The 27,099-nt window shown below is 41.4% G+C and overlaps 1 protein-coding gene and 1 long non-coding RNA gene across 5 annotated transcripts in view; one reads left to right on the top strand and one right to left on the bottom strand.

The window, feature by feature from the left end:
* Positions 1-27,099, top strand: part of LOC147256362 (helicase ARIP4-like) — a 59,579-nt gene that overhangs the window by 8,614 nt on the left and 23,866 nt on the right. For 2 of the 4 annotated variants that reach the window (XM_086214283.1, XM_086214282.1), the window contains one exon: positions 8,083-8,220. In XM_086214283.1, the coding sequence (XP_086070409.1) occupies positions 8,112-8,220 (109 nt within the window). In that variant the 5' untranslated portion in view covers positions 8,083-8,111. Of the gene's footprint in view, positions 1-8,082; positions 8,221-18,101; positions 18,389-19,422; positions 19,732-27,099 lie in introns of those variants that run through there. The other 2 variants (XM_086214284.1, XM_086214285.1) reach the window with 2 other exon arrangements.
* Positions 7,511-14,039, bottom strand: LOC147256363 (uncharacterized). Its single transcript, XR_015117915.1, has 3 exons — positions 14,017-14,039; positions 7,868-7,973; positions 7,511-7,735 (listed from the first exon to the last, which is right to left on the bottom strand). It is a non-coding gene; the product is annotated as an uncharacterized LOC147256363 (long non-coding RNA).

Raw genomic sequence — 27,099 nt, 5'->3', positions numbered from 1 at the left:
GTCCCCCTATTTGTTTTCTGTTGTTTCTTTTGTCAAGCAAGTACCTTGAAAAACTCCCTCTCAGTCAAACATGTCATTACTTCTGGCTCAAACTCCCATCATCCTCTCTGACTTGACCAGAGGGATCTTCTAGGAGTCGACTGAGCAATCCGCAGCTGGCTTTCTTCGTTAGTTCCTGTTACAAAAATACTTCTCATAAACTCTCTCCCCCCCCCCTTTCTTCTAATATTGTGTCGTTCCTTCACGTCATGAAAATTAAATCGCGCACCTTGTACTGTAAAGCACAACCTGCTGCAAATACCCCCCATGCTGTCCAGCCTTTACCACCTTTGTCACATACAACAAAAAAAAAACACCCAAGGAAAGCCCTGTTGTGTAACTGTGTTACACGAGCGAGGGGATGTGATGCAGATCTTCTAAATCTGTAAACCGTACAATTTCAAAAGGAAGGTGTTATGTTATACAATATTCAATTTCCCCAACACAAATTGAACTGATGGGTTAATTGGTGTTGCCAGTAAAAAACATGGACATCAGCCTCAAATCTCAAAGCAGTCTATTGTATTCTTAAATAACAGATGTGATGGATTGGATCAGGTTTTATGCTCGATTATTTTATCCTGATCACAACTTCTTGACTTCATGTCCTCTCCCTCTTTTTCTAAATCGGTGCCGTAGAATTACGAGGGGCAGCTGAGGTCTTCTCTAATTCTGATTTTAAATTCTGCCGTACAGCTCACTTTAAAAATAACTCTAGACGGGTCCTGACGACAACTTACTAGATTTCCTATCGTAGAAAAAAATGAAGGCATCTTGGGGCTGTAGGAAATTTGAATTAATGTAGTTTAAGATGTTAAATGTGGAGGAAATCTTCCTTTTGAGGGTTTATAATGAGTCCTGACGTGTTCCAAGCTGAACTTTGCAGTACGAGCTCAGTGTTTGTGTGCGTAAGTCCTTGTTCCTCGGATTATTTTGAGCTATTTCTAGACATTTAAGGTATATTTTTGCCCTCAGGCTTTTTAATAAGGTACGTGTCAAGCTGAAGGGTCTGGCAGTGGATTGTGTTGTTGATAATAGTGTGTGTGTGTGTGTGTGTGTGTGTGATGGAAAATGTGTTGATTTGAAAGGGGGAAGTGTGTGTAAGAAGTACTTGAGTGAGTACAATGTCCTCGCATCTTGACATACATCTTACATAACTTTATTTTCGAGTAAGATGAACAGTGGCATTATTAGCCAGATCTTATGTAAGGCAGCTTATGCAAGCAGCTGTCTTAACACTGCCCCCCCACCCCCCCACTTATGATTTCTTTTATTTCTTTTTTGTCTTTTTTTTTGCCCCTCTCGCTCTTTCTTTCACTCCTTTTTTTTTTCCTCCCTCCCAGTCGGTCAGGAGCTTGTGTTCTGTGAACACTACAGCCCGTCAGCGAATATTCTAAATACAAATGTGTAGTCAAAGTGTTACCCAAAAAAACAAAAAAGGTAGTTGTTTGATTCAGTCGTGAGGGAGCAAAAACTAATAACGAAAAAGAAGAGCTAAAACCAAACGGAGGAACAAGGTGTAAAGAGAGCGATGGGTCTTAAAATGAAGTAACAAGTTAAAATGAGCGTATTTATGTTGAAATAGATAAGTATGTTTTTCATTGGCCTCAGGAGCTAAAATAGATGTTTCAACATATTCAACCTGGGTGGTCCTTTAGAAGAAATGAGCAAATGTCATTAGTGGCCCATATTTTACTGCGTAAGTGGACACATCAGTGAACTGCATGGAAAGTATTTGACCTTCCCTGGGCACACGATCTCTGCAAGAGACAAGTCTGCGCAAATTTCTATTCACTCACAAACGGGATCTTTAACAAAGCGAGGAAAGTGTGAAGCCTGTAAGTTGGCAGCTTTGAACAAAAACCTCATGTGTTGATTGAACTAAACCAGGAGGTCCAACACGTGTGTCAAAATGTGATTTCTGTTTCATGAAGCTTTGGCGTCTTTTACGTTTATCTGCTTGTAACAGCAAAGAGAAATGCTCAAAACAAAACCTGAATTTCAAAATTGTAGCTTTATTTTTTTCCACCTAGCGCAGTGTCTGCCCGGTTCTGGCCGAATGTTTCAATAATTTTCCACACTGACTGTATAAGATGGTCACTGTGATGCAGCCCGTGTAAATATTAAAAACATGGATCTCACGTGGTTGCAGACTCACAACATATAGAAGTTAGCTCTTGCCGACGATTCATGTCATGTAAATGAACAAAAATATTTCTCATTCCAGCTCCTGTTCTAAAATATAACATTCAGTTTTGATTTTTTTTTTCATTTCTTATATAAAGACTGAATTTAGGGCAGCAACTAATGATTCTTTTTTTTAATTCATTAATCTGTATATTATTTCCTCAATGAATTGCATGAGTTGTGCGATCCAAAACAATTTCAGAAAATTTAGAAAAAAAGCACAAAAAGTCCAAAATTGCACCCTTGACTGTTGTGTTTGGTTGCGACCCACAGTCAGCAAGTCAAGTTAACTGAACTTGGACCAACAGAAAAAAAGAATCATTTTTAAGATGTTTATTTACTCGCACAAAAGTGAAAATAAAAATTAATATAGTTGCCTATTAATTGAATCGGGGATAGAAAATTGATTACTGGACTCATTTTTGAAGCTTTATGTCAATCAAAAGAAACGATGGACCCCTCAGAAACCAGAAATGGTTCAACCGACATCGGCCGTCATTCTCTTTGTGTCTCTAAATATGTTACTACTCTCCCGCTGAACAAAGTGTTCTATTTTTTTAACTGTAGACATTAAGGTTCTCCCTCCCCTCCCCCTCTTTGCCATGAGGTTGTTTTTAGGACACCAGACAGACCAGAATGCAACCCCCCCCCCCCCCAATTCAGCCCCCTCCCACATCTTTTTTTCTGTCTTTGTCCATCTCCCTGTCATCCTTCATCTCTGTCGCTCAGATTTGTATTTGTTTATTTCCCGCTCAGCGTTCGGTCAGTTTTGACCTCATCAGCATCTTGTTTCCATATTCACGGAATTTAAATTGCTTCTCTCACTTCGACTGTCCCCACAAAACTAAAGCACGACTCCAGAATGCAGCGTTGGCCGATTCAGACGTCCTTGGAACTCCCCCTTGGCCCGCTGGCTGAGGTTATGTAAGGTAACATGGTGGAGATGGTGAGATAGGAGTGGTTTCTTTAAGACATCAGCGCTGTATTTTCATTTGATTATATGAACATTTCAATTGCTTATTTGAAGTTTTAGTATAGTTTTTTTACTTGTTCTGATCCGGTGGAAGCTTTTTTTTTTCTCCTTTTTTTTGTTTTTTACTAGCCAAGTTACCTGGTCTGCCTGCCTGTCCCGGTTGCATCCTCCTCCTCAGTTTAGAGTTTGGGTTCAACCGTGCTGCACAAGGCAGGTGTGGAAACACTCGAAATCTCAGCCGCTGTGAAACTGTGAGTGTATGAGCCCCATTTCCTTCCCTGTCTTTATTCATGAATGGAAGAATCTGGTGGTCTCACATCTGGACTCATAAAAAGAACACAAAGCACAAAGACTGGAAGGAGGTTATCGACATGTTTGGCCCGCAGGGCTCTGGTAAAGGTTGAAAGGTTAGTTTGGACAGCAAATGAGAGACTTAGGAACACAGCAAAGGTTGCGGATGATAAATAATAATAATAAATTTAGTGCGTGCTTTTATTTTACAATGCAGCCTGTGAATGGTAAAACTTAGGAAGGTTTTTTTTTTTTTTACGGTTTTCTTTTTCTTGGCAGTTGGAGGAACTTGCAGAATGTGAATACATGGAAAAACTGTTAAAATGCCACAAAAAAAAAAAATTGAAATCAACTTTGGAGTAATGAGAACCTAAAGCAACAGAAGTGGTGAGTCATACGAAACCTGTTTTTTTCACACTTTTTTTCTTTTTTGATTCTTTTACAAATATGTTTCTGTAAATGAACCATTCAGTACAGCAGACTGGTCACCCCCCCCCCCCCCATCGCAGTTTCAGACAAGATCAAAGAATTTTTAGACATTAAAACTGCTTGCAGTGTTTGTATTGTGAGGTACAGTTGCATTCAAAGTGTTGAGGGAATCATGCATACACCAGGCGTTGATTAGCATTTGAGTTCCTGCTCTCGTATTCCAGAGTCGCCCCAACGCTCCTCTCACTTTACTTCTGCTCGATTCCAAAAGTCTTTTTCAGAGTCAGAACACGAAGACTTACCAGTGCAACGCTGATGCAAAACCTAACTTAGCTTTTGTTGCAGTCAAGTGGGTTTAACTGCATGAACATCTGCGCAATAAAACTCGATCTAGCGCAACAGCGCATCAGTAAAATTCTATACACACACACACACACACACACACACACTGAATGTTTCTCTGTGCCAACTTCTCAGCCCTGTGGGTCTATTACCTCTACTGAGGTAAGAATGAGAGCGCAGTGTGTATGTTGGACGGACATAGAGCCGCTCCAAGCAACTGATATATGGTACTGTTATGCAACAGATATTTAGCAGCCTGAAGGCCCAACATCCTAACATGACCAGAACACTTTGGCCTGCCTGTCATTGATGTATAAAGTTACATAAAGCTCCATGGCACTGTTTCAAGTGTTGGGTTTTGGGTTGGGTTTTTTTGACAGGATAGGACTTCCAAGTTATGCAGGGTAGTAACAAACTGTGTCTGTGGTTTCTTCTGACCTAATTTTGAATATGAAAGTCCGGTCAGGTTAAGATTTATTCCAGCCTCTGTTTTTTGTTTCGCTTTCGTGGGTGTGTGGAAACCTGTTTTTCAAGAGTTTTTTTGTGCAGTCTTATTATGCACCAGTTGACCTTTTTTGAGGACATTGGGTTTTTCAGTTTTTTGTTTCATTACAGATCATTGGAATTTGGTTTGGATCTGCAGCATTACACATAGATGCACATACGTTGACAGACACTAGTAATAAGCACCCATAGGCATTAAGAGCAAAGACCTTCCGGCCTGTTCCCTGGCATGTCATGTTATATAAGGACACATAAAGATGTCACTGATCCCAGTACTGCTTGTGCTTGCTCCTGATTTACGGCTCTAGGCTTTCCCAACAGTGGTTAGTCTGTGGTAATGACAGCGCCGCATTTTTGAATGCTTGCAGCCCTCTTTTTGTGTGTCTGTGTGTGTCTGTTGAACCAACCGAGCAAGAGAATCCAGTTTTTCAATCCGTATGAGGTTAATTTTCCAAATTGCTGACCCTTTAGAAAGACAGATTCCTCCCAGCAATAGGAGGGTCCCCCAATATTTGATTGATCCTCTTTTATTCGTGTTCGCCAACACTTGTTTTTAGGGAAGGCTTTTCAGAAATGTGATGTCTTTTTTGAAGTTTGGACGGCAGTGCTCACACTTTAATGGCAATTTATTTGACTACTTGCTACTGAAACCCTACAAGTGTCAGTAAACCAGCGTTTGTACCGTTAAGGATCCTCGTGTAGCGGCTGTGATTTCCTCGATGCGGTCCGAGGCTCGTCATGTTGCTCTCCACATGATTTGAGGAGGTTTCTGATTCGAGGAAGAAGAAAATGAGCTGTAGATTTATTCAACCTCTCGATCCTCGAGCATAAGAAAATGAGATGTAACGGAAGCCCGATGGCTGTTTTGCATCCGTATTAAGTACATCTCAGTATTCTACATGTACACACTTCACTGTTCATCACCAACAAAACTTTAGAAGGCTGAACATTTTCCATCTGGGATTTTTTGACAGAGGAAAACATACCAGACTGTATAGTAAAACACAAGCGACTGGAAAACCATCAGGTTCCCTCCACAGATGAAGTATTGAGAAAAATAATTAATAATAAATATTCCTTCTTTTGGTACACTTTCAGTTTTCAACTTGAGTGTTCTTTCTTTTGCTGAATACAAACAGAAATTCTATAGAATAGCAGAAAAGGGTTTCCTTCAAAAGTTGTTGCACTTTACACATTTGTTCCAGTTAAGTTTTGTTCTGCTCTTCAAGTGCCAGTTATTTCACTCATATGTAGCTGAACACCGTCCACAGAGTTCGTCCTTCTTTATTTTTGGCTGGCCCTTTGTGTTATTTGTGTTTTGTCCTCTTCAGTGGTTTATTCTACTGAGGCAACCCACAGGTAGCAGGCCATCTGGAACACTTCTGGCTCAGTTAAGTCACAACAACTGTGTGGGCCACACATAGCCCAAATGTAATTAGCCTGACTTGACTCATGCCAGATGTGGGTCAGTTAAATCGTAGTTAAGGGGATGAATTAAGGGCTGTGTGAAAAGGGGTCAGGTGGCACGGTGGTGCAGTGGTCAGCACTATCGCCTTACAGCTAGAAGGTTCCAGGTTCGAGCCCTGCCTTGAGCACGGGATCTTTCTGTGTGGAGTCTGCATGTTCTCCCTTTGCCTGTGTGGGTTCTCTCCTGGTTCTCCGGCTTCCTCCCACAGTCCAAAGACATCAAGAGGGGACGAGGCTGATTGATACTCTTAAGTTGACCGTAGGTGTGACTGTGAGAGTGAATGGTTGTCTGTCTCTATGTGTTGGTCCTGTGATGGACTGGTGACCTGTCCTGGGTGAACACCGCCTCTTGCCTGAAGGCTGTAGGGATAGACTCCAGCCCCCCTGGGACCCTTAACAGGATAAGCAGTAGAAAATGGATGGATGGATGGTGAAAAGGGGCCACTGTAAGGATGAGAACAGCTCACATATCACTATGCTGTGACAGAATAATTCCAGCATTGTCTGATTCTTTGGCGGAGCCATTTTTCAGGTGCTTGTGCAGAGTCTCTGCGTAAAAGTGCTTAATGACGTCAAGTCCAAATGTGGGTCATCGAAGTAGAGAACTGAGAACAGATGTGGGGAAAAACAGTCATTACTATCTGGGAACACAGCAGATTTCATAAACCACATCTGGTTCAGGATTGGTCATAAAAGACAGAATGCTCGTTGGGTTTTAGAGAGAGTCAGAGCTCCACATTTGCACTGTGAACCAGAATATAAAAAAGAATTCAATTTAGAATGGATAAAATAACCATGTGGCAATATCGCGGTACAATGAATTAATCAGACATTTGCAGTTGCAGTGCAGGGTTGTCCAAATCAACTACAGCTCTTCTTTCCCTCAGGTGGTACCAAATCCAAATAAAGCATTTTTGGGACAACCAGAGAAATAAAGAGTCAAGACAAACTACAAGATCGCGATCTGTAAAATCAAATTCACCGGCTCCTTGGATGCTGTCTCAATTAGATTTACCAGGCTCTCATTCTATAAATCCACTTGGCTGCAGCGACCTGTTGTGTAACGTTATGGAAGTAGGGGGAGATGCGACTGCTTGTCTGCGCTTGTATTATTTTAAGCCTTTCAAAGGGAGACAACTGATCCGATCACTCTAACTTGATGATGTTAGATGTAGGCCGAGGAAGGCACTCGAGTCAGAGCCGGTCTTGAAATAATTCCATTTATTTCTTGAATTCATCAAAGACATCATGAACGTCTTTTCCTTAATTTCTTGGAATAGTACTGCCAGCACGGATGATAATGTGCAACAGCACAGTAATCTTTGGTTTCTGTGTGTGATGGTTTGGTTCTGGAGTGGAGGGAAGCCTGTGAGGGTCATTTCCTTGCTTGAGTAACTCAGAGAAGTCTTCTCCTCTGTGGTCGTGCCTCATCTCATCGATGTTTCTCTCGATCCATCTGCTCTCCAGCGAATCATCTTTTTGATTGCTTGTTTGTTCAAAAACCTGAAAGTAAATTTCACCTGTAAGTGTAGCAGCAAAATGATGAGAAGCAGTAAATGTGTATTGCTGATATTTGTCCACATTCCTGTTTTTGATATTTTCCATGCCATCTGTCCTCCACGAGGTCACACTCACTTTTGATTCTGCGTTATTTGGCTTCACAGTAACAATTAAAACGACGTCATCTCCCGCTGCTCGGAGTTTCCCCTTCTCCCTCTAGTCCGTCTCCTCATGAGAAAAGCTAGAAAGAGTTTACACAGAGAAACAGATGGCAAGAGAAACAAATGAATCACTGCAGGTTCTAAATTTGTACGCATGCTCAATCGTTCTTCCGCTCCTTTTGTTTTCAGGTGTGTTGCAATGCTGAGGTAGCAGCAGGATGTCTGATGAAGAGGAGCAGCAGCTGATCGGGAGGAAGAGCGAGAGAGAGACTCGCTACGCCACCGATGAAGAGAATGATGGAGATGATGAAGATGAGAGCATACCTGGTGAGTCAGAGTGATGTCATTTTACATAGTTCCTATAGTGTTTACAAAGGGTCATTTCAAGTGAATGACAATCTTTTTTTGTTTTGTTCATTAAGATAAATAACATTTCTGCAACGTTGCCACATTTGTTCTGCATTTATCACCAGAATGAGGTTGTGTAACATTCAGGTGTACGACACTGAATGTGAAATTATAAGAAACTGTCATGAAACCTCAAGGAAATGGATCCTTTTTTTAATTTTTTTTTATTTCACTCATTGACAGGTTTTCTCTGAATTTAAAAAAACACAAAAATAAGATTGGAGTAGGAAATGGAAGTAGAAGTCACAGAGTAGATCGTAGTTGTAGTTCACCTCCATGTACCGTAGAGAGACAATTTATTTTGCTGTATATTTCCATCATCGGCCAAAATGATCATGTTGCTGCCTTGTTCTGAGGAAGTCGCCATTGTGTCCATGGCTGTTATTGTCATATGCACAGTATGGAAACATGGTTCCCTGTACAATGACATTCTCACTTTGCTGTCCACATCCTTCAACACGTCTTTGAACAAGATGACAAGCAAATTACTTGTAAAATGCTTCTAAAAGAAGTTTGGCTAGAATGGGTTTAACGTTTTTGGGGGGTTTTTTTTATACATTTTATACTCGCAATTTTTGTATGGACGCACTCGTAAGCCTTTAAAATTAAAACATTAAATCCTGCCGCGGTTACGTTTTTCATTCTTTTGTCATTTTGCTTGATGGAAGGCTTTGTCATCCGGCTTAACTATGAGTAAACTGGAATGGAGAAGGAGTGGTGACCGCTGTCCTAGAATAACCTTGAACGTAGGAATTCGAAGGGGGAGAAAACAAAGCGGTTGTGACCCTCCCACTGTTGAGAGTCCCACACCAAGGATATTATTCACAGTGCTTTACAGAAGTTTCAGAGAAATAATTCCATCTTCTGGACGCCCTGCTAATCAACACACGACACATGCTTCTTTACCGATGAATTTATACGTACAAGAATGAAACATCTTTCGCTTTTTTCCTCTGCAAACAGCACCAACACGCGCTGACGCAGCTGAGCAACTCCTGTAGTTTGGCTGGTTACAACTTTATCTGATTTTAATTTGAAGGTCAATTGCAGACAATCACATCAGAGAGCTCTTAGATTTCTGCAGTATTAGACCACTTAAACCATAATTAATAAAATCAGCAGCTGCACTGTCCACAGGCACTTTAGCTCTTCTGTCCTCCCTCAAGAACAAACTCCTCTAAACTCAGCTCATCTCCTCCTCTCATTTCTTCTTGCCAATATGTGTTACATAACCCAATGAATCATCCATTAGATGCTGAATCGTCTGTGTGTGTGTGTGTGTGTGTGTGTGTGTGTGTGTGTGGTTGCAGGGAGGGGAAGGAGGGGATAAGATTTTGTAGGAGGCAAGATTTTTAACTTTGGTTGGATAACTTAAATGGTGTCAGGGTTTTGGGGGATGACTCTGACCTGATTCTGGAGGGAGAGAGGGAGGGAGGGAGGGAGGGAGAGAGAGAGAGGGAGGGAGGGACAGACAGACAGAGAGAGAGAGAGAGAGAGAAGCCTGCGGATTTAAAATGATAGATGGAGGAAGGAGCAGATCAGAAAGCACTTAATTAACATGTCGTCTTACATTTCACCAAGTTATTGTAGTGATGTTCCTCTCACATTGCTTTTTTTGTCCTAAGTTGATTTGCTAAGAATAAATATGTCAAGTATTTCAGATAAAAGATAATGATTGGAGACGGACAGAGAGGCTAAATGGGGGAATAACAATGGTGCTTTTATTTAAAAATCTCTTGTATATTGCCTCCTATCTCAATCAACCACTCATGAGTGCTAATTCTCAAGAACAGGAAAGACAATTTATCAGTTTCTCACTATTTAAAATGGCTACAGGGAGAAATGGGTCAATCAGGGTTTGGTAACGCATTATATAAATGAGGGTCGTCACAAATATAGAATTACAAATAGTGTGGTTCAGCCAGTAGGCCTGTTTTTCTGGTGTTTCAGCCATAAAGACATTACACAGGCACATTATGAAAGTTAACCGTCCCACCCCAGATGCTTGATAAGAGCACATCAATGCCCAATACCTGCGCTTCCAGCTAAATTGTGACGCTATCTCATCTCAGACGTACAGAACCTAAATGTCAGCACTTGCTTGTTTTTTTGTTGTTTTTAACTGAAACATTTATAGAGGATCCGACAGCACAGGCCGAACTATTTCAAAAAACAAAAAAATACAAAAGCAGCACCTAAAAGTTCTTGCTTAAACATTTAACAATCCTCTGGTTTTTGTTTTTCTTTTTTTCCTTTTTATGAAGCACGTCACAGGACACACTGCTCATCCTGTTGTGTAACTTTTCTGGAAGAGCTTTATAAATCCAAGAAAATGACCCTGATTATGTCAGTTTTGACATGACTGATACAAACTGGGGCACTGAAGAAGTTGTTCTCATCTTTAAGAGTTGCATCACGGGAACAAACATAAACACAACGATCCCCCGCTGTGTCTTCCGTCTGCATCCTTTCTCTGAAGAAAATCGTTCCGCCTCCAGTTTCGATTTTACTGAATAGACAGAGTACGTCTCTAATAAATCCAAGAATCAGCGTTCTTGTGACATCACAGACTGGGGAGGAGTCGAAAAGAAGGAAGTAACACGCTGAAGGTTCCGGGCTATAGAACGCCACCTGATTCTCATCCCTGAGTCAGTGTTGGATAACCCCGTAATATGATGAATTGCTCGTTATGTTCGGGCTGCAGAGAACCACTGAACCTGTGAAGAACTGCTTGCACGCGTGCACACACACACGCATACACATACAAATGCTCACTCACAATCACTTACATATGTACATGTAGTCCTAATTACAGCATTTTTACCCTATTTAGTTCCATGTAGCGTTATGCGTTGGTGTGTGTGTGTGTGTGTGTGTGTGTGTGTGTTCGTGCACCCGTCTGAGTGCAAGCGAGCATCAGGGAGAAACAGATGACGATGATGACAGCATTCCATTAATCATCCAACAAAAAAGGGGTGCCTTGCTACTTTCCTGCCTGAGCTTATAAAACATTTTAGCACAGCAGTTGTGCAACACTTTGCGTAACTGACCCAGCATAGTTGCGGGGGTGTCAGGAGCCTAAAGGCTGAAAAAGTGAGTCTGGGGGGCAGTGAGGTCACGAGGGTTGATTCCATTGTAGTAAACTGAATATACTGCTACATTTCTGGAAATAACTGAACAAAAGCCTGAAAATATTAAAAATTCAGGCGTTATATAGGAAATGATTTAAATGGGAGAGTTTGTACACTGGATACTGCTCCTACAGAAGATGCAGTTTATTTCTGCAATCATGTGTTTCGCCAACAAAAGCAAAACTGGCCATAACGTCCACTAACAAGTACCTCATCCAGTATAATAAAAGTCTTCTTTAACCAACCGTCCCAAGCAGCAGGGGCGGGTCAACACCTTTAGATCAGGTAACCACACAAACAGGCACATAGACTCTGTGTGTGGTTAAGTCCTTGTACCGTTTTCAAGACCTGCATTGTTGTGTTTAGTGTGTTTTGTTTTGTGTGTAGTGGAATGACCTGCCAGGGACTATGGATGAAAGTTAGACTCCTTGCTGGCTGTATTAAATCTTGTTGGACTTATAAAATGTGTGATAATCCATCTTAAAAGCCTCTCCTGCTGCTTTTTGGGTTTTTTGTTGTTGTTGTGGTTTTTTAAGGAAACTTAAGCTGCGTTGTTCCACTTTTAGCTGCCTGACTTTGGGAATCTGACAGGAGGCCATTGATTGTTTCAGCAGGTGGAAGCAGTTTTATACCTGATGGCTTTTTAATGTTTACATCTTCTATTTTTCTCTCATGACATCATCACCACCCCCCACATCATCTTCTGCATATGTCCTACAGTTGCCGTAACAACTGTCACCAGGAAGACCTCCATCAGACTCTTTTCTCCCATTTGTTTTCTTCCACATTTCTCATCCTCCATCCATCATTTTCTGGATCTTTCTGGTTTTTTTCTTCTCATTGTCATGAATTCAACATCATCCCTCATTGCATTCTCCCTCCACACACTTTTCAATTCATTTTTTATCATTGTCTTTATTTATGTATTTTTTTTCCTCACATGTCAGTCTGATGGATTTATTGGTGAATGCATTTCTTGCAAACCTCAATACAGGTATGATTTATAAATTGTACTGTCATTTTCCTCTGTTGTAGTTGTTCAAAGCAATTATATGTATTCTTCAATGTCTAGTGCAATAATAGGTTGAAAAATAAAAGAAGAGAGAGAGGTGCTGACTATTCACGTGAGAGCATCGTCCCAAATTTAATGTTTAAACAATTTAAAAACGAATAAAAAAAAATCAAACCTGTCAACTTTTTTTTCTGTTCTAAATCATAATGACGTTTGCAGGATTAAGAGTATTCTCACCGCGTTATATTCTACCATATTGTTTTAAGAAAGGGGATTCTTTAAATAACCGTTTGATTCAGGGTATCGTGTTTGCCACCCTAGCACATTTATTATTACCTTTCATTCGTGAATGTCAGGTCAGTTTTTAAACAAGGATTTCTTTACACCAGCGTCACCATGTTCACTTTGGGGAAAGCTTTGGAGCTGTCATGGTGATACCACTCTCAACATATACTCACACAAGGGAAGTAACATGTTCCCTTTGTGTCCACTCACTCAGTAACATAGGATGTTATACTGTACCACTCATCCGTTCAGGCTGTAAAGGCAGATAATGGTGAATCAAATGAGTGACTTTGGTAATTCCACTGCCTGCATGTGGAGCTGGAGCACCTTTTTGTCCGGTCACTACAAATAAATACACAGGATTGCAGCTGTGTGATGAACCATGATGGATTTTGTCAATTCTTCAGGGATTTTCTTCAGTGGGATCGTGAAAAGCAGATCTCTCATTGTGCCATGTGTTGTTCACAATTTGGATTTCCTGAGAATGTGCAGGAGTTTATGCAGAACAAGACGACAGAAGCCTAGTTAGCTTAGCTGTCCTGACTCACAGAGGCTAACATCTCCAACAGCTCTTGTTTCATATCTACAGAGATGTTCGAGCCAGCAGTACAACTCATCATAATTCTGCCACATGAAGACTGAGACGCGACTATTTCTTTCAAGCGCAACATCAGTCTGGCTACACTTCCAGCCAGCAAAGATTGCTATCATGCTGTATCCGCTTACAGCTTCAGTTCAGCGGTCAGCACGTACAATCCCCATTGAGATTACCCAGCAGCCCCAGATGTGATGGCAGAGAAGCAGAAACACTAACAGGAAATGTATTAAACAGTAATTATCATGTTCTATATATGTGACATCTGCATCTTGTTACACGTGAGCAAGAATGTTACTACCCAGGAGTCAGTGGGTACACCTCCAGATGATCTCATGCTCAGATAAAAAGATACAAGTCAGCTCCAAATACTTCCAAAATTTGAATTAAAAAATATATTGTTTTTTGAAAAATGTATCTCAAAATATTTTTTATATGTTCATATCATGAAATAAGTAGGTATATTAGCCTAACTGTGACTTGACTTGGTGCCCACAGGACAGTCATGAAGAGTGTTTGAATAGGCTGCTTAAAAAACCCCATCAACAGTGGCCAAATCTTAGAGAAAATCACTTTCAATCAAGCCGATCCTTTCAAAAAGCATAAAAACAGTTCAAATTCATAAAAGATTAGCTGAATAGAAAAACACAACCACACCCAGAAAAATACACACAAGGGACTGGCACACTCACCTTGTGTTTGTGTTTGTGTTCGCTGCAAAGAACAGAGGCCATTTGTCAAAAAGTGACATTGAGAAATGAACTCGGGGAGGTTGTACCAGCCTCCCTAAGTAAAATCATCCTGTTCAGCAAAACTGTGCCGCTCAGATGCCTGCGTTGGGTCATGTTTGCACTTCGTCATTGTGTTCCTCTGTATGTTGTTCACTATGTGTATGTGGTAAAAGTGTGAGAGCTTCTAGTTATTAGCTCTTACAGTCCAGATGAGGCTGTCATGAGGTTTAGTCACATTTTTTTCATAAGCTGCACACTTCCATACACGTAACCAGGAGAAACAGGAGGTGAGTAATAGTTTGTTAATTAGCCTGTTCCTCTCCTTCCTGTGTAGGTGTTGGTAAACACAGAGCTCTCTCTTCACAAGTGCAGGCTGAAGAAAAACAAGTAAAGATGCTCCATTCCATGAATGTTACAAACCTCCTGGTGGCTTAATGAGTGACAAAGCCCATCCTCTTACATGAAACTGAAAACTGAACCAGTTCTTGTGAAGATGGGGGCCAGCATCGGTTGGATTTTTAACTTTAAAACTTCTAAACCAAATGAGAAAGTAATACAAGTATGAAACAAACTGCTTAAATTAAAAAAAAATAAATAAAATTGGGGGGAGTCTGCTTGTTTTCCACCCTTCTGTCCTCTGTGTGTGCATTTGGGAGCTGAGACCAGCAAAGATCAGCTGACTGCTAGTTAGCTTAGCTCAAGTAATGGTAGTGGGTGGGAAGTGTTAGCATACCACAGTCAAAAGTCAGTGAGGTTCAGGGTCGTGGTTTCTCTGTTATAATTTTCCACTTCCTTTTTTCAAGATAGTTGTGATTGGTGGCAGCATTCGCTTTTCTAGTCATCAACAAAAGTTATGTTTTATTGACTAAAGCTACAATGTGACTTTAGAGGTCAATCACTGCCCCCGGCAGCCTCGTCTGGAAAGTAGTCCAGACTCTGCATCTGATTCTAAAGTTGCAGTATTGTCATTTTTTAAAAAGTTGTTTGTTTGGCAACAAATTTAATGCGCAACTAAGACAAAGACAATTTTGGAGAAAAGTATGTATCTGATCATATTTGGACGGAGGTATGCTAACACTTCCCATCCACCACCATTCATTGTGCTAAGCTAACTAACAGTCTGCTCAACTTGGTGGGTCTCAGCTCCCAAATGCTGCACAAAGGAAGTGGTATATCTATCTTCTTGTCTGGCTCTGGGGAGGATCGAGGGTGATGAATAAGCAAACTTAACTCCATTTTTTTTTAATAGTAAGATAAAAGTGGTGCGCAGTGCTTGAAGTCCATATCAACTTGACAGCCCTCTTGTACTCTTTGCAAGCGTGTTTGAGTCACCAAATCTTGTTAAAAATCCTTTACAAAATTAAAATCTTTCATTATTAATCTACAACATCATCAGCACAAATCATCACCAGCTTTCTCTGATGTCAGGTTGGATTTAAAAGCGGTTGTATGAGTCACAAACATTCTGCCTGTCTTTCCTGGGTGAAAGACTCATGTCGTCCTATATAGCGCCACAGTTACAATGAATCTGCAGTTTATCAAGGTTATAAACATTAACCATTGTCAGCTTGTCAAACGCAACGATCTTCTCGTTTTTATACATCTGAATTCATCAATGTAACTGGCATTTTCACAATTTTCTTCCACTTCATAGAAGAAAAAAAAATTGAAAAATATTTGACAGATTAATCGGTTATGAAAATGAATTGTTCCCGAACATAAAACCAAAGCTGCTGCAGTGCAATGGTAAAGCATTTTATTTTACAATCAGCTTTATTAGCATTAAAAATGAGTGATGGCAGAGAAGGCTTGAGGTGAGGTTCGAGGAACTTTACTGCCTCGTGCCCCCCCAGCCCACTCCCCATCCCTCATCGGGCAGGTCTATGTCATCAGTTTGCACACACTGAAATGCTAAGCCAGCATTTACAAATTTGGAAAAACGGCACTTTAGTCGGGACGTAAATTTTCCTGGTGTCGTGAAGTGAATCCACACTTCAGTAAAGCTGTTACACGAAGTGTGGATTCACTTCAGTAAAGCTGTTAAATGTACAAGATGTTGATGGCGCATGAGATAATAATCTGGATGACATTTTTATGTAGTATTAATCCAAACATACAACACTTTTCTTTTTATATTTTGAAATGCAGAACTTGTTTAGCTGTACTACAGTCTTTGTCTGATTTTTAAGCCTGCAAATGTAAGCTGTGAAATGTGAGCCTTCCTTCCTGACCGGAGGTGTGGCTGGCTAGAACTGTGGTACTGTGGCAAAGGTGTGTGTGTGTGTGTGTGTGTGTGTGTGTGTGTGTGTGTGCGCGTGTGTGTGCGCATTTTCATAAATTGCATGGTTTCAAATTGCTGCTGTCAGCTCCGCCTCTTCTTCCTCTTTTCTCTCCTCCCCCACCTCATTATTTCTTGCTCCAATGCCCCTCCTCCCAGGCTCTGTAGAAATGTGGGTTAGTGTGTGTGGCCGATGTGAGATTAGGCTTCCTGTCTATCTGTGTGTGTGTGTGTGTGTGTGGGGGGGGGTTAAGAATTAAGTCACCAGACTTTGACTGGGCATGGCTTGTGCAATTGAGGACAACGTTCCTCTCCCAAATAGGAAAATGCAGACTTTTGGGTCAGTGGTGAAGGTCAGAGATGAGGGTAAATACACTAAAAGTGACTTAAGAAAGCGTGTGAAGGATAATCCCACACCACCAGCATGGGTTTAAAAGGGTCCTGGGGTTCATTGCAACTTCCCCCCGGTGTCACATTTTCTCTTTCCTGTTTTTGTGCTCTCTTTTCCTCGTTTTCACTCCTCTAACCTTTTCATTCATGGTCACTTTAATCTCCTACTCCGTAATTCTCCTCGCCAACCTCAGCATTGATGGTTTTCACTTTGGCTTGTTGCTGAAGTTTACTGTCTGTGGCAATTGTAGTGTTTATAGTGTGTTTATTGGTGTTTACGATGTGTGATAGTGTCATGGGAAGCCAAAACGAGAATTTTCCGGCATCTGCACTCCCCAGAAAGTAGTAGCCCATGACTTCATCTGTGTCAGTTTTTTTTTTTTTTCGCTGTTGTTGTTTTTTTTTCTCTCTCCCTCTCATTCTGACTTAATTTAATGGATTAAATTCACCGCGTTTCTCTCCATCTCTATCCAGGTGAGGGTTCGGTCACTGAAGGGAATGATGGGTTATTGCGTGGTTCATAATCACCTGTTATCATCTCACATTCTCAGATCTGCTATTGCAAATTAGCAATAAAGACTTATCAGGATGAATGTTAGCTAAGGTCAAAACTAGCCAGCAGTTTTATTACTTTAAGAATTATCAGTTTGACTTACGAGGATTTGATTTGAGTCATTAACTGAAATGTGTTTTGTTACTTTTGATACGGTTAATGTGACCTGATGGTTTTACAGGCTGTCACACCACCACCATTAACTACCACCACGCACCAGACAACATTTGTAACTCTCGACCAAAACCGTGAAAGTGCAAGCCTCACAAATCCGTCCCGTTTGTTCCTGAAAAATATACGGTCGACATAAGTGATGTTTAACTTCAACTGCAGTTTCAAATAGCTTTAAATTATCCAGACTATAAATGTTTCAATTCTTTTTTATGGAAGAATGGTGATGGATTTTGCCAGGTTGATACTGTGAGGTCTCAAGTATGTAATCAGGTTCAGTATCAGTTTTAATGTAAGTTATCCAAGTCATAATGTGTTTTAAAACAAAAAATATGCACAAAAGTAGAATAAAACAATCAAGGTGATCATATTTACAACCCTACACTCCTTCTTTTGTCTTGTCTGCATCTTCCCACCGTCTTTTTCTCTCTCATCTGTCCTTCTGTCCATCCTTTTCGTGGTTAAACCTGTTACCCCTTGCTGTTACCTAAGGCAGCCTCTCAGGAGTGGGCGTGGCTTGCTGACATCACGCTCCTATGTCAGTTATGCTAAGGGGGAGGGAGAGAGAGAGAGAGAGGGGGAGAGAGAGTGACAGAAGAGGGAGGAGGAAGATAGGAAGCAAGCAGTGAAGGGGGTTACTCACACACGACAGACTCGGGTGGCTTTCAGTGACTGGTGGTTTTGTAATTGTCCCAATGGCCTTCTGTTCTCTCCGGAGTGTTGGTAAAAGGAGAAGCCAGACGAGACTGGAGCCTGGAGGTTGAGAACCTCACACTCACACACTCACACACAAATTGATAAGCTCAATTCAAACAGAAGAAGGAATGTTGGCTGCACAGAGGAGGAAAACTCAAGTTAGATGGAGTAAGCTGTGACAAGGAAGCATTTCATGAGCATAGGAGAAGAAAAGAAAAACAACAACTTTCAACCAAATGAAATGGGTGAGTAGCAGACATGCAACTTTTTTCTGTCCTGTTCTGGCTGTTGACAGGATTTCTTCTCTTCTTATCAGCATATTTATGCATGGGGGTTCTATAACACTGACCTACATGTGAAGCAGTGCCAACTCCATGACCAGGTCTCTGATGCAGAGCAGAGTTCAAAAGGTTTCATAAGACTTGAGCCGTTGCCTCTCTGCCGCATAGCTTTGTTTCTGAATCCCTTTAGGTCCATTTATTTGGATCAAGCTTACTTTTTTTTTTTTTTGGTTCAGTTCAACCAAGCGGAAACCTTCATCAATTCTGAATTGAGCCGCAGCTTCAGGACATGCCGAATTTTCCACAATGTCTGTTTAAAAAAGGAAAAAAAAAAAGAAGACAAGCTGAAAAACCACCAATGAATGATGCTGATTTACACATTTTCTCGGTGCTAAAAGTGGTTTTCTGGCAATATAGAAGGCTGATTCAAAGTCATTGGCCTGTTTATAGTGACGTATGCTCAGTTTAACGTGTAGAGCCCAACGAGGGCAATGATTCTCTCCCTTTTCTCTTTTTGGCTTTTGTGTAGTTTAAGAAGAGGTTTAGTCTTTTGAAATATTAGCAATTGTTGACTCACACAAAGGGCTTATACATATGAATTTCCTTTTACTTTGTTTCTCACTGAGGAATTCTGAATGGGTCATTGATCATGGGACTTTTTAGACGGGTGAAAGCGGGGTGGGGGGTGTTTACATATTCCAAATGCTCAGTTGGGGTCAGCAGGCCTTCAGTTCCATATAAGAGTCTGAGCATGTAGCACGTTGAAACATTGGCTGTATTTCTGTGTGTGTGTGTGTGTGTGTGTGTGTGTGTGTGTGTGTGTGTGAGTGGGCGGCTGCTTCCGTACATACTCCTGGGTGTGTTAATTCTTTTTCTTTTGTTCCTTGTCTGTGGTGGGGTAGAATGAGGGAATGGTCAGCCATTCTAGTCCCCCCTCAGCGAGGCCCCAGCTCCAGCAATGAAGGGTTATGTAAGTTTTTCAGCTGCCAGCCCTCCTTCCTGCCTCAGCAGCCTCATGTTGACATTGTTATCGACTAGAGAGCAGCTCAGAGTGGTGCAGCCAGTAGTCAGTGAGTCAGTCAGTCACTGAGGCACTAGATAAAAGATAAGCCGAGTGTAAAACAAGGCTGAGAGGAGGAGATAGAAATCTCCCGGTGACTTTTTTCATCGAGGTTTCTGAAGGCAGTTTAGAGCTTTTAAACCAGGAGCACAGGAGATAAAAGAGGAAGAAGGAAATCGAGTGGTGACCGGCTTTTCTCTTCTCTCCATAACCATGCTGCTCCTGGACGAATCGGAAACATTCACAGGTTAGTGACACTCAAGGCTATTGAGCTAAACTCTGGTAACAAGGGGAATCTGTCACCTCGAGGACTGGGGGAGAAAGTTTGCAAGAAATCGATGAGAGACGAAGGATATATCAGGGTGACTGAATGATCTTTGTTTTGTTTTGTTTTTTTGAATAAGCAGAAGTAAAAGTTAATATCATAAAGGTTTTGTTTTTTAGAACAAAGAAGGAAAGGTGCTGTCGACGTTGCATCCGATTTGTCAAGTCCGTTTGAGAAAGAGATAAATGAGAGAAAAGAGGAGTAAAAAGAGGGTTAAGAAAGACAAACCGAGCAGAAAAGAGAATATTAAGAATTTATGATGTTTTAAACCCATTTCAGAACTGTCCAGCAGTAGTTGATGGACGCTTGTTAAGTTACTTAACGCTGTTGTGTAACACTGGATCCATGCAGAATGGGCCATCTACCGCTCTTCTTTTCTCCCTCTGATCTCTCCTCTCTTCTTTTTCTTGTTTTCTCTCCTTACCACTCGTGTACATTTTCCATTCCTATCCCTCCTTCACCTCGATTCCTCCTATTTTCTCCATTTTTCAGTCTCCATCTTTGTGCCGGTCCCATGCGTGCCGGCTGTTTTTTCCTCTGGTGTTGTCATCTTACCGCAGCATCCCATTGGCTGTTTCTACGGGTACTTAAACCAATGCTGCCGTGCGATTGGTGGAGCCGGCTAGAATAGAGCCATGCTGGAAGTGTGAGCATGTGGAGGCAGGAAAACATATGGTTCATCAGACTAGTGGGTTAGGGGGGTAAACGCGTGAGGGGAGGCACTGCAGTCTGCAGCCTGACTGTATGAATGAATTTTTAAAAAAAACCCAAAACATTTAGAGTATAAAAAACAATCGGCGTCAGTTAAACAAATCAAAACAAATACGCCTCAAATAAGTGTCCGTTTTCTAATCTTTGAAGAAGGTTCAGAAAGGAACTCCTGATTTCTGAGTTTATTCTGTAAATGTTGGAGGTCATTTACAGTAATGAGGTGCTGATCTGGTGGCTTTGATTTGTTTTCGCAGCCACTCCAGCTGAGTCGTGCCAGTAATGTTGGCCTGTTGTTCTGGTGAAAGGTTAATGTAACATGAGGAAATTGCCCGCTGTTGCTCTGCCAAGTCTGTAATGGAGCCTTTCAGTTCTCAGACTGGTTTGGAAGAAGGAACGCGAGCAAAGCCACGGCATAGGATTGACTTGACCTGCAGAAAGAAATTCAAATGTGACCCTGAAAACTGCATGTTCAACCAAGACGGGCTTTCATTTAGTTAATTATTTTAATGCCCTCCACACCTTCACGCTTTTCATGTATTTTGTTTGTTTGATCTGAAAAAAAAAAACCCAACTTAAATCCAATTTATTCAACCACCTTTTCTATCGTAACAAATCTAGTGATGAGTCAGTCAGCACTCTTCAGGCCTGATGTGACTTGTTCTACATTTTAGGATCCAATTGAACTCAAGTGGTTATTCGAAAAAAAGAAGGAAAAAAAGAAAAAGAAAGTAAGAGCAATGGCAAGTCACTTTTTATAAAACCTAAAACCAAAGGTCCATGCTTTCTTTTCGTACACGCTGCTGTTTTTCAGTAGAAACTGACATTTCTCTCAGGTCAGACTTTTGGCTTCCTGAGGTTGTTTATTTCCTAGCTTGAATTTTTTCCTTCTTTTTTTTTTTTTTTTTTTTTTGCTGTGTAAATGGGTTGGCTGCCAGCTGAATAGATGATATAGATAACAGCAAAAGTAGCTTCAGGTCTGGTATACAATCACCAAACCACTTCAACCAAGTCAGCTCCCACCTCTTCCTCCTCTCGTTTAGCCTTGAGTGAGATATTTAGGCTATGACTGAGACACAGTGTTTTTGATAATGAGTCTCAGGTCCAGACTCCAGCCGCTATGGACGCAAACGTTGGTCAATACATGAAATTCACTTTCACTGTTTGATTTCCCACCGCCGACGTGCTGGAGTACAAGAGAATGAGGGCGCCCAGAGAACACACGCGTCCGCCAAGACGGTATGACATCGTCGGATCCAGTTAGTCGCTCATTCCAAAATTCTCACTTTCCAAAACTTAAGTTCATTTCCACCTTTTAGCTTATCCTGCTAACAGCCAGACGAAAGTGCCACCTTCCTCCTGACAGTAAAGTTTTTGCTTCATCAGCCTGTATGGAACATCAGTTAAGGCGAAACTGCGTTAGCATGAATTTTAATCCTAAAGCTGTTTATTTTCACTATATTTATCTTAAAACCTGCTATTTAGACCAACAAAAATATGCCTAAATGTCATGAGGTCACTGTTCAGCATTTCGGAATCAGTCAAGATCTTGTTTTTTCTTTTTTTCACTTCTGATCCTGTCATTTGTTGGGTTTTGGTTCGGCATGTTGTGCCGCGTTCGCCTGTCACCGCGTTGGCATGTTACTGTGGAGTGTTCACGGAGATCTATTGTGTGAAAGAACTAATGTCTTACACGCTCGCAATTTCTGGGCTTGCTCCGGGTGTTTGGCTCGCTGTTAAAAGAGACACTACACGCCTTATCAAAGCTGCAAATGTGGCATGACGTATAGCGATAAAGGATAGAAGAACATACTGTTCTCCTTCAAATCCATTGTGGAAAGCGTGTGTGAGTGTGAGTGTGAGTGCGTACATCCCTCCCTGAGTACAGTCTGTCCATCAATGCTGAGCTTCATTTTCTGAGATGGGTAGGAAAAGAAATGGTTTTACCTCTGTGGTACAATGGAGCAGAAAGGCGAGTTTTTTGATTTCTTTTTTTTTTGGTTTTGTTTAGTTTTTTCACTGTGCTGCACTGCACACTCTGTTCAGTTGTAATTGGCCTCGGCATGCTGGGAAGGAACAACCTGTCCCTTTCAAGCCAGCACTGGGATCTTGGCTGAACACCGGGAGCACGTGTTGTCTGACTGCTTTCATAACGCCACAGCGCCGCCGAGGATGCTGGACCGGCTTCACGAATGTTGTCTTTGTTAAACGTCTTGGTTAGAACATCTTTGCCGCCGCCCCCCCCCCCCCCCCGTTAGCTCCTTTCTTTGTTCTCTTTGAATGTATATTTCCCCTTTAAATCTTTTTTATATATATATATTTGAACTGCACTGCGCCTTTCTGCCCCCCCCTCATCTTTTTTTTTTATCACTTTTCAGCCTTTTTTTTCATTCCCCCATAAATCCAGCTTTGCTTCGTCTCATTCTCCCTCTCCCTCCCTCTCTCTCTGGTGTTCTCTTTTAATGGAGTTACATTTTCAGCAGTCCTGTGATCAGACTGAACATCAGGTGATCTCAAGTAATATCAGTAAATATAGAAGTCTTTTTTTGTTCCACATCTGAGATTTAGAAACCTTTTTACTTTTCTCTTCTTTGCTGCTGCTTCATGTTTGTCCAGCGCCAAAGAATCTTTTCTTCTAAAAGTCAAAATGCTACCAGTGTTTTATCCAGTACTCTCTGGTCTGGAAGCATCAGAAAACACCGTCATGCAACAGCTGATCATACAAATTCTCAGGTGAGCCTGGAGGTTCAAGGTTTGTTCATACATGTGTTTTACATCTTAAGTAGAAGAAAAAGAGGAAGAAGGAAAAAAAATCAGCTTTATATTATTCATGTTAAGTGTTGAAATCTGAAATCTGGCCGCAACATGTGATTATGCACCAGTATGACGCATCGTCCGGGTGAAGGGTGGTAATGGTTTGTGTGATAATGATTTTTGTGTGTGTGTCTGAGTATTGGCTCCTCCTCCTCCTCTTCCTCCACCTCCTCCTACTCTTCTTCCTCCTCTCAAACTGCAGTGACACACTGGCCTACAAACAGCCGTTCCACCTCGCCTCCTCTGCTCTCCGTCACTCTATCAAACATTTATCATTTCTGAACCTTCTGTCTCCTCTCTTTCTTCATTCTGTTACACTCTCGCCAGCTCATCGTAACACACAAACACACACACGCACACGCGGGATGCCAGCGGGAGGATTTCATAACTCACCTGCTCTAATAAAGCAGCCTTAATAACTCATTCAGGGCAGTGTGTTATATAAGAGAGGTGTGTGTGTGTGTGTGTGTGTGCGTGTGAGCGCACACTGTATGTGTGTTGTTTTGTCATGCTGCGCGCTTTCGATACATTTTTTTTCTGTCTTGCAAGGCAAGTTATGTAACCCACTTAAATCTTGGTCTGTCTTCTGAAAGCAAACCTCAACTGCTTTTCCACCAGTTTCTCTGGTTTTGGCTCTTTATTTCACCCCCACGACGTGTGTGTGTGTGTGTGTGTGTGTGTGTGTGTGTGTGTGTGTGTGTGTGTGTGTGTGTGTGTGTGTGTGTGTGTGTGTGCGCGCGCGCACGCGTGTGCGCCTGTCAGCCTGTCAGATCTGAAGACTTTCCTCTGTTCCCCCCCTGCAGCCACAGTGAACTACCTACAGAAAAGATGTGGAAGTGTCATTTTACCCAATGTATTTTTTGGTTTTTGAGATTTGCCAGAGCAGCATGTGTGTTTGATTTTGACCGTTGTATAAAAATGACAGTTTTGCATCTTAACCTGCCTAGTTCTCCATCCTGACTGATGGAAGTAGGAGTGAGCTACATTTGATGGAGAATAGCAAGAGATATCTAACTTTTATGTTTGTTTGTTTTTTTATTACATTTTCCACCACTTATTTTGAGTTCTTCCCCCTTTTTTCTCATAAGGAGACAAAGCGGTGACATGACTGAGCTTATCCAAAGAATATGTATCACAGCGAAACCTCTCAACCCCTTTCCTGCAAATTTTGCGCCTGGTTTCAAAGATCATACCTTACACTCTTCTCACATAAACATTTCCCTCGGTGCTGTAAAAATACGATCATTTTGCAACAGAATTGTAGGACGAGATTGAGTTTGTAGCCCCTCTTGTTCCTCTCTAGCACTCTGAGCTGATGCATTGGCTCATTATTTTACTTATTGAAAGCAAAAACACACTGTCGAGTTTGAGGACCCTGTTGTGGAGGAGTGGATGTGGGGGGGGGGGGGCGTGCTGGCTCAGATGTTGTACTTAATGTGCTGGAGAAGCAGTTTACTTGTTTGTTTGTTTATTTGTTTTTAGAACTCCATCATCCTCTTAATCTAAAGATGGATGTCGGTCAACTTGTTTTTTCAAACAAGTATATTTTGTTGTTGTTTGTCCAGATCAAATAGATTCTAATCATGCCAGCGGGGCTGTTACTTCGACAAGAAGTAATAAAATAATCAGGCGGGCAATCATTTTGGTTGTTTTTTTTTTTTTTTAACTGTTTCTCCAGAAACAAACATTTAAACATGGTTCTTAATTTTTTAATTGGTTATTCATCGGCTTAATTTTTATATCTGAGATTTATTTTGGATGAATTGTTTTAAGAAAAAAAACACAAGAATTCAAAGACAGTAGTTTTCCGTTCCACGATGGCAATTTCATCATTTTTTTAAAAACAAAATGAGCTGCACCAATTGAAGGGGAGGAAATCAAACTTTAATGAAGGTTGTCTCATTATTGTTTCATCAGTCAGGAATCACTGGATCAAGTGTTTCTGTACCACTCTGCTCCTGTTCAATAAGCCAGTTGTGACTATTTCCAGTCCAGCAAGTGTCAGTTTCCCTTTTCAATTTGCCTCACTGTCACTCAAACCCAGCAAATGCATTGATTTGTTTCTGTTTTTTGTTTGTATCTTTTCACTTACGTCATGTCTGCCTGCGTCCACGTCGATGCGCCTCTGCGCCTCAGTTCACCTTCAACATTGTTCTTGTCACTACAATTTGGGAACAAAAAGTCCTCTAAGAAACAGAACAGCATGAACTCAGAACAAGCAAAGTGTAAAATCTCGACACTGGCACTCCACAGACTCACACATGCCGAAAGACACACACATACACATACACATACACACACACATACACACACACGCACAAACTCATACGCACAGTCTGTGCTACTGCGTGTCAAGATGTTCTTAAAGTGTAACTATGTTCTCTATGTCTTCATCTGCTATAGCGCCTCATGTGTTCTGAATGTATGCGACGTGTGTGTGTGTGTGTGCGTGTGTGTGTGTGTGTGTGTGTGTGTGTGTGTGTGTGTGTGTGTGTGAGTGTACAAGACGCAAGGTTCTTGTGAATACACGGGTTGTGTAACAGCCAGAGGCGGTGGTTACATAAGCATCCCCTCTCATCCGACCAGCCTCAGCGTCCTGGCCTCTCTTTTTGAGTGAGACAGAGACAGTGTGTGTGTGTGTGTGTGTGTGTGTGTGTGCGTGCGTGCGTGCGTGCGTGCGTGCGTGCGTGCGTGTGTACGTGTGCAATAAGGACGCCAACAGACCTCCAAATAAAACAGGTCATCCAATTATATGAAGCATCCTGTTGAGACGCCTTGAGGTTTAAGTTCCTCTGACTGTTGACCCCAACTCTTAACCTGCTGACCTCAACACCACCTCCACCTGAGAACTGTCGCTACTTTTTTAATTTGACACCCACCTATCTCATCCATTTTTTTCTTTTTACAAAATACAATCAGATGTGTGTGTTTCTGATTAACTGACTTTTTTTAAACTTTAATATCTTTATGAATTCTGATGCGTGCATGTTTCTCAGGGGTGGCATGGCTCAGAGGTAGAGTAGCTGTCTAGCAACCAAAGGGTCGCTGGTTTGATCCTCACTTCCCCTGGTGACCATGTCAAAGTATCCTTGAGCAAGATACTGAACCCCTAATTGCTCCTGATGGCCCTGTTGACGGACTGGCGACCCATCCAGGGTGAACCCCATCCCTCAGCTGGGATTGGCTCCTGTCCCTGCGACCCTTAATGGATAAGAGTTATAGAAAATGGATGGTTGGATGTTTCTCAAGAAATTTGATAGACTTCAGTGCAATAGTATAAAAAGTTTGGCCCCAAGCCCAGAATGAGTCAGAATGAGATGCTGAGCAATTGCATAAATAAATATTATATTATTTTGGAGAAAATTCAAGTCATGCTCAGGGTACCTTTGCAGAGAGAAATTGGAATTTTGATTGTTGCATGGACAGGATAAACTCAATAGAAACTACAGTTGCCCAGAAAATGTATAACCCTGCCAAGGTGGGTGGCCTCTGCCAAACGTAATGTAAAAAAAATACAACTTTCCATTGTGTTAAACTCATGTTCTCTTCTGTGCTCCACCCCTCCAGTAAGGAAGGTGAAGTTCAGCACCATAATCTACATGTAATCCTGCACAGGGACCCCCCCAAAAAAAAAAACCTCACAAGAGCCCATATCCTGAAAACTTATTTTGAATTTTGTCATTGTGTTTTTCTTCTCTGTGTATTATCAAGATATAGTAAAATGTTTTGGTGATGTTATGTGGGCTAAAAAAAGGACTCTTGTTATTT

The sequence above is a fragment of the Aulostomus chinensis genome, chromosome 9, assembly GCF_037954235.1.
Source record: "Aulostomus chinensis isolate RoL2024-O1b breed Wild chromosome 9, RoL_Achi_v1.0, whole genome shotgun sequence".
NCBI lineage: Eukaryota > Metazoa > Chordata > Actinopteri > Syngnathiformes > Aulostomidae > Aulostomus > Aulostomus chinensis.
Note: the sequence above shows the minus strand (reverse complement) of the source record. Positions and strands in the feature narration are given on the sequence as shown.